Source organism: Petaurus breviceps, unplaced genomic scaffold (genome assembly GCF_028583685.1).
Source record: "Petaurus breviceps papuanus isolate PSGF00001 unplaced genomic scaffold, PetGlider_PUasm1.0 490, whole genome shotgun sequence".
Taxonomy (NCBI): domain Eukaryota; kingdom Metazoa; phylum Chordata; class Mammalia; order Diprotodontia; family Petauridae; genus Petaurus; species Petaurus breviceps.
The window spans coordinates 21142902-21150315 of record NW_027186352.1 but is presented as its reverse complement, the minus strand read 5'-3'; the positions used below and the strand labels follow the sequence as shown (position 1 = coordinate 21150315).

Here is a 7414-nt window from a genome sequence, read left to right as displayed (position 1 = left end):
AAGTACAAACATGGACCTGAGTTCCAATTCAACCTCTGGCATAGAAGCAAGCAGGTCAACCTCTCTGAGCCTGTTTCCTCTTCTGCAAAATGGGGATAAGAAACCCACTCACCTCAGGGCTATTGTGAATCAAATGCAATGATGCGCTTCAAATGCTTTGCAAACCTTAAAGTGCTGTTAAAATACCCATTGCTATTATTGCTACTTTGCTTGCTATTCCTTACCGGGCCCAGTTTTTTCACATATGATTGGGCGTACAAATCCCTTTGTCTGAGACTAAAGATACCAGAAGTTTGAAGGCTTTAGAGGTAAACATTCAGTTTACTCTATAGGTGCTGGGACCCTGGGGAGGGATTGAAGACTGAACGAACTGGTATTTCTTATAAGAAAGTGAGTTTAAGCCTAGATGGTTTAAGTGTTCTGGGTCAGGAAAAAGGGACTCAAAAGCTTCATTACATGACCCTGTGTAGGGCTGTGTGGGGGACTTCCTTCTGCCACCTCTTTCTTTGCCAATGGCAAAGGGACAAAAGAAGTCTGACGGCAAGACATCTTCCCCCTACAAATTCTGGGGAAAAGAAACATAAAGACTGTTCACAACCTTGCCCACTTCTCTGGGACTCAGTTTCCTCCTCCAGAAAATGTGTAGGTTTTACAAGATGACCTCTGAGGGCCCCTCCAGCCCTAAAGGAACATTAACTTCATTATTTCTTTCTATAATAGTAATAGGGGCTTGTCCCTTACTATTGTCCCTTCTATCTAAATTCCATTGAAAATATGAGAACAAGATAATTCAAATAAATAAACATCAGTGCCTTTTGCAGAGCATTTTAAGGTTTAAAGCACATTTGATATATTATGTGACCTCATCTGAGCATCACAACAATCTTTTGAGGTGGGTTCTATGGTTGGTATTACCCCCATTTTACAGAGGAGAAGACAGATGAAGGTGCCTGCTCATAGTCAGATAGATAGGAAGTGTCAGAGGCAAGATCTGAACTGTGTTCTTCTTGAGGCAAGACTGGGCTTCTAACAACTCCAACCTCTCAAGCCAAAGTCTGCCAAGTGCAAAGGAGGACAGTTCTTGGAGAACATTGGGCCTGACCACCATCTTGACAAAGGAGCTACCCATTAAGGCAAAGGTTTAAACAAGCTTTGTCGGTTAAGACAACCACCACATATATACCTCCCAGAAAGGGGCCTGATACTTTATAAACAGGTGATCAGAAGTCAACCCACAGAAGAAACAGAGGAGCGGCTGATTCCCACTGACGATCTGGGATAGAACCTCATCTTGTCTGATGCCATCAAATATTACAAATGGGGAAACTGAGGTGGGGGGAAGAACTCAACCAAGGTCAACTTGCTATTTAATGTGGAATTTGAACCCAGGTTTTTGCATTCCAGACCCCATGTCTCTTTATACTAAATGTTACTGACTGTTAAATGCCTAGAAATTCCTCTGATCTCTGGCCCCTCCTGTCTGCATGGTGTGCACTGGTGTTCAATCATTTCTACATTCATCTTTCCCAAGTCAACCCAAACACATCCAAGAAATAACTGGCTTGAAATGTCTCAAGAGGGAAGGGTATTTTTTTGAGGCATCCAATCCATGAGAGAATTTTTTCTTTACTGTTATTTTCCTTAAAATAATTTGCTTTAACAGTTACGTTTTTCTTCAGGAACGGACTACCTAATAAATGACAACTAAAATCTGTTCTACCCAAACAAAGAAAAGGTTGCTCCTTGGGAATGTGGGTTACGAAGTCTTTATCAAGTAAGATGGAGGAACTTTCCTGGAAAGTTACATAATTCAAAACACACAGAGAAACATCCTTCTCACACCAGCCAGATGGTTTTCCAAGAAGGAACAAGTGAGGATGATGGCAAGTGTTCAGCAGACCCAAAACCAAAGAGCAAAACGCCCCCAGTTGTGCATTGCCCAAGTGATTGTTTTGGAAAACATGTTGTCCGATCTCATGCTGTCCCTAAAAGGCCTCAAGTGACTACACAAGCCTGAAGTCCTCCAAGTGCCTCACAAAGTCACATTATGGGATGGGGGCTTGAAAGAGACCTGATTTGCCTTGAACGCATCCTCAAGCTACTCGATTAACCTTCCAGAAACTTTGGGTAGGTGGTTCACTTTCTTAGGCTTTGATTTTACAAACTGACAATCCTTAACGACCGTCCTGGTTTTTACTGTTCCACCAAGGAAGGCAGGAGTGTTTCAAGGCCCACTGGTCAGCTACAGCCTTACATTCTTCCAGAAAGTCAGTTACCTTGGGCTCTCCCTAAACCCTAAATGTTAACGTGCAAAGTCAGAACCGATTCAATGTCTGGCACGGCTACAAGTTTTTCTGGTTAGGGAAAGGAAAAGAAGGGAAGAAAACAGGAGTTTAAAACCTGCCCTCTGTTGCTCATCCTTCATTTTCCTGCATGTCTGTACTCAGATGTTTGCATGCTGTCTCCCCCTTTAGACGGCCAGAGCCTTGAGAGCAGGGGCTCTCTTCTATCCTTAGCACGGTGCAGGGCACACAACTGTCAGTGAATAAACATTTGTTGACTTGACTTGTTGCCTCGATTTGTGAAACTTCAACTACGACGTTTATATTCCTAGGAAGGGAGACATAGTCTGAAATGCATTTGACTGCACGCGTCCTCCTAAGCCCATCAGGAGATGCTCACAAACTTTAGCACGGCCCGAGAATCTCCGCGGGCGATAGTAACGGCTCACCCCCCCCTTTCACCCCGGCCCTGTCTGCCCAAATAGGGGATGGGGTGGAACCCCAGAGGAAGTGGATACTGACAAGGGAAGGGGGAGGCGGGAGGAAAGTGACAGAAAGGGGGAGCGGGCAGGAAAGCGGACCGACGTAGGCCAAGCTTCGCCAGGCTCAAGGCGGCATCCCGGCCCAAGTTCGGGTGCCCTCGTCCTGCTTGGTGTAGTGCCGGTCGGAGGGCGCCCAACTTCACGTTCAAGTGCCTCTCCCAGGCTCCCCTCAAAGAAAAGTTTGGCTGCCGGTGGGGTCACAAGCGGGAGATCCTCCCCAGGCCGGCGGGGGAGTGCAGGAGGGATGAGAGTTTCCTAAGTTAGTAGCGGGGCTCCCCACCCACCCCCAACCCCCGATGCTGAGGGATTCCCCCCACGGAGGCCCTGCTCCACTCCGCGGGGGAGACTGGAGGCGGGGACGGGTAAAGAGAGCGAGGGGAGGAGGAATCATTTCCTCTGGGCCCCCTAGGCCAGGAGGGAAGAGGAGGGCTCTGAGAAAGAGAGCGTTAGCAGCTTCGGAGAGCTCGGAGCCAGGCGGGGACCCGGGCCGGGTGAGAGGCGCCCGAGCTGGGCAGGGAAGGGGATGACCAAGCCCTGAGAGCCCGGGCTGGGAAGGAAAGCGCTTTGTTGACCTTGAAGCACTATGAAAAGGCTTCCATCCCCATGGTCATCTGGGCAGATTCTCAAAGGAGCAGGACGACAAAGGTGTTAAACATCATTGCGCACCCCTAGTTTCGCCGATAGGGAAACTGAGACTCAGGGAGACGTAGTGACTTTTTGCAAGAAAACAGAGAGGTGTCCCAGGTGGTGCAGTGGAAGTCCCGGGGAACCCGGGGCTGCGGAAGGCTGCAGGGGAGGGAGAGGCCCGGGGGCCGAGGGGAGGAGAGTTTGTCCCGGGGTCCGAGGTGGGGTAGGGGGAAGCTACCTTGTAACATGGCCTCGAGTTTCTTCCTGTCCACGCGGAAGCGCTCCTCGCTCCACTCGGGGCTGGGCAGGGGGCCCCCGGCCAGGTCGTCCTCGGAACCCGGCACGGGCGAGTCGGTGCTGCGCTCGCTCGTGGAGCCCGGGTCCGACTGCGCCGCCAGGTAGCCCGGCTCGCCCTGGGCAGCCATGGTGCGCGGGGGCTCGGGCTCGGGCTCCGGCTCCGGCAGCCGTCCCCGCCGCCCCCGCCGCCGCCGCCTCCTCCTTCGCGGGCGCCGCCGCAGCCGCTCCTCCTCCGGCGCCTCCGCCTCCTTCCCTTGCGCCTCCTCCGCCTCCTCGGACTGGCCCTCCTCCGCCTCCCCGGCCCGCGCCGCTAGCTCGCCTCCCAGCAGCCCGAGCCGCTGGAGCCCGAGCCGGAGCCGCCGCGCCCCGAGCGCATCCCCGCGCGGGCCCCCCCAGGCTCCCGGGCCCGCCCCTGCGGCTGCCCCTGGCGATGCTGCTGCCCCCGGCCCTGCCGCCGCGCACTGAGCACCCCGCTGCTGCCGCTGCCCCTGCTGCTGCTGCCCGGCCACCCGCCGCCCAGGCTGAAGCTCCATGCACCCCCCTCCCCGGCCGGGCCGCCCCCGCCCACCCTGGCCGTCTCGGCCTTCCATTGGCCCGGACAGGCCACGGGGGGCGGGGGCCAGGGCGTGGAGACGGTGGGACCACCCCCGGCACCCACGCACACACGGACCCCCTGCCCCCACTCTGCAATCTCTCTCTGTGTCTCTGTCTCCATCTCTCTCTGTCTCTCTCTGTCTCCATCTCTCTGTCTCTCTCTGTCTCTCTCTGTCTCTCTCTCTCTCTCTGTCTCTCTCTCTCTCTCTCTGTCTCTCTCTGTCTCTCTCTCTCTCTCTCTCTCACACACACACACACACACACACACACACACACACACACACACACACACACACCACTGGCCGCCAAACAAATGTAAACAGCCCAGGAACGCAAACATCTCACCTGTCCTGACCCTCCAATGTACATCCCCACCTCCACCCCAAAATACACATCACCCCTACAGCCACAAACACATCAGACTCCCCATTGCCTCCTATTCAGATGCACACACACATCAAAGACAGATCTACCCACATCCCCGTGCCTCCTAACTCAGTGGACTCAAATACATCCCTAGAGGTGGAATGACACATAGGAGAAAGTCCGCTAACATTTATTAGGAGCCTGCTATGTGCGAGGCACTATGTTAAGGGCTAAGGATACAGAGAAAGGTCAAAGAGTCTCTGCTCTCAAGGAGAGTCCAGTAAGAGAGACTAAACAACCTTAACGAGAACTGGAGGCAAAGGCCCTGGCTTGGACTGGGCACTGCCAGGGGCTTCCTGTCTGGTGGAAAAACTGAGGCCTACAGAAGTGTAGAGACTTGCCCCAGGGTCACATATTAGATAATAAACAAATGAGATCACGGATGCAAAACACTTTGCAAAGTTAAAGTGCTATGAAAATGCTGCATATTATCCTGAAGGAAAGAAAAAAAAAAAGGAAGCATTTATTAAGCACCTACTATGAGATGAGCTGAGTGCCCTTAAAAGAGCATCTCATTTGATCCTCACAAAAACCATGGCAGGTAGGTGCTGTTATTATCCCCATTTTACAGATGGAGAAACTGAGGCAAACAGGTTAAGTGGCTTGTCCAGTATCACACAGCTAGTAAGTGTCTGAGGCTGGATGTGAACTCAGGTCTTCCTGACTCCAGGCCTAGAACATGATCCACTTTGCCACCAGCTGCATAAATGTTCTTTCCCTTCCCCCCACTGCCCATTCCTCATAATGTCATGACCACACTCCTAGATAGTGTAGTTGTGCCTCTAAAGGGTTTTGTGAGCCCCAGTCAGTCATGTCACTTTCTCTATGAACCATTCCTTCCTCCTCTCCCATCTTCAAATCTCCCTAATGCCCTGTTGTCCAGCCATCTCTCCTTTGCCCTTTGTCCTCATAGCCCACTTTGTATCATACTCAGGGACCAAGAGGGACCTCACACAGTTGGGAACTTGATCTCAAGGAGAGACAGAAGCATTAAAAGAGCATGCTGGGAAGGAGGTTAAGCATCTCCAGCAATGGAGAAGGTTCACTCTGGCCCTGAAACAGTCCCCTTCAGGAGACAGGCATGGATGCCTTTGGGCCAGAGCTGGCAGCAGCAAGGCTGGAGGTAGGAGCAGAGCAGAGCCCTCTGCCTCAAGGGGATAAAGGGAGCTGTCCCCACATTGTCTCCAAGGCTCAGCCCGGTGCTCAGTCCTGAGAACCAGGGTTCTTGAGTCCTTCACCGCTGAATGACTGGCCATATTGGATTCTGGGTGTCAAACATCAGTTGGGAGATTCTTTTTTTTTCCCATACTCTTTGGCTCATTCGCAGAAGAAGTTGGAGTAAAGGAGAATAAACATACTAAAGCATACATTGCTCTCTTCCAGGGAGGGGAGTGGCTGGCAGAGAGACCAGGATCTAGGTGGCTATGACCTGCTAAAGCTTGTCAGAATCTGGGAGATGCTGCAGGCGAGCAATGGATGTCCTGTTGTATATGACCTCAATCCTTTTAGACAGTCCACGGTAAAGAGTAAAGCACTGTATACAGAATTCGGGAATGTCTATTTGCTTGCAAGGACATCTTATGACAAAGTGCTCAATGAAATATAACAGATTCATGGAAGGTCAGGGTTTCTTGTAGGTGCAATATCAACAGCTAGTCCATTAACAATGGAGCCAGGGCCCATACACTGAAGAGATAAAACAATGGAGAAGGAAAAGGACCCGTGTGTAAAAAAATATATATATATATATATATTTATTTATTTATTTAAGGCTGCTCTTTTTGTAGTATCAGAGAATTAGAAATAAGGAGGTGCTCATCAGATGAGGAACGGTTGAACAAATCAGGATATAGGAATGGAAAAAAATATTATTGTCAAAAATTATGCAAAAGACAGTTTCTGAGAAACCTGGAAAGGCTTAAGTAAAACTAAAGCAGTGTGAAGTGAGCAGAAGCAGGACAACAATTTCCATTTTGCATCAACACTGTAAGCATGAATGATTCCAAAAGAATTCAAAACTCCCATCAAGGCAGTGGTCAACCATGACTCCAGAGGAGATGTTGAAGTGTGCTACCCACCTCCTGACAGAGAGGCATTGGGTTAATATGCAGAATGAAATGCATATGTTTGAATATGTCCTATCTGGGAATTTGTTTGGTCTGACTAAACCTATTTGGTATAAAGGGGAAAATAAATGATTGACCAGGGAAATAAATAAAATTTCGTTTTAAAAAATGGAGCATGGCATGGCCATCCAGAGACAGAAGGAACTAGGGGATGTAAGAAGGTCATCCAATTTCTGAGAACCGTAGAGAGATTAGCATGTAGGGAGTACTCTAGTTAGTGTGGGATGGAGTGCATAATGCCAGTTTTAACTTCCCAGGCCCTGATTCTTTTGTGAATAGGTTCAGGTTAGTGGCAAACAACACCATCTGGTGGTTAAAAAGAACTGTCCTTGCCTGCCCTTATTAGACGAGAAACTCTCTGAGGGCAAGACTATGCTGTTACTTTTTTTTTTCAGTCTTTGCATCTTCCCTAGTGCATAGCATAATGCTCTGTATGGGAAAAGTGCCAAATATGTGTTTTCCTAATGTCATTGAATTTTTAGGCTTCAGTCTTTTTCATTCCTAAAATGTTGGGCTTGGA

The 7414-nt window shown here is 50.0% G+C and overlaps 1 protein-coding gene across 2 annotated transcripts in view; it reads right to left on the bottom strand.

Annotated features, from left to right (window-relative positions):
* The window catches only part of BICC1 (BicC family RNA binding protein 1), a 286143-nt gene extending 282227 nt beyond the window's left edge, over positions 1 to 3916 (bottom strand). For both annotated transcript variants that reach the window (XM_069101823.1, XM_069101824.1), the window contains exon 1: positions 3690 to 3916. In XM_069101823.1, the coding sequence (XP_068957924.1) occupies positions 3690 to 3876 (187 nt within the window). In that variant the 5' untranslated portion in view covers positions 3877 to 3916. The remainder of the gene's footprint in view (positions 1 to 3689) is intronic.
* Between the last annotated feature and the right edge of the window lie 3498 nt (positions 3917 to 7414).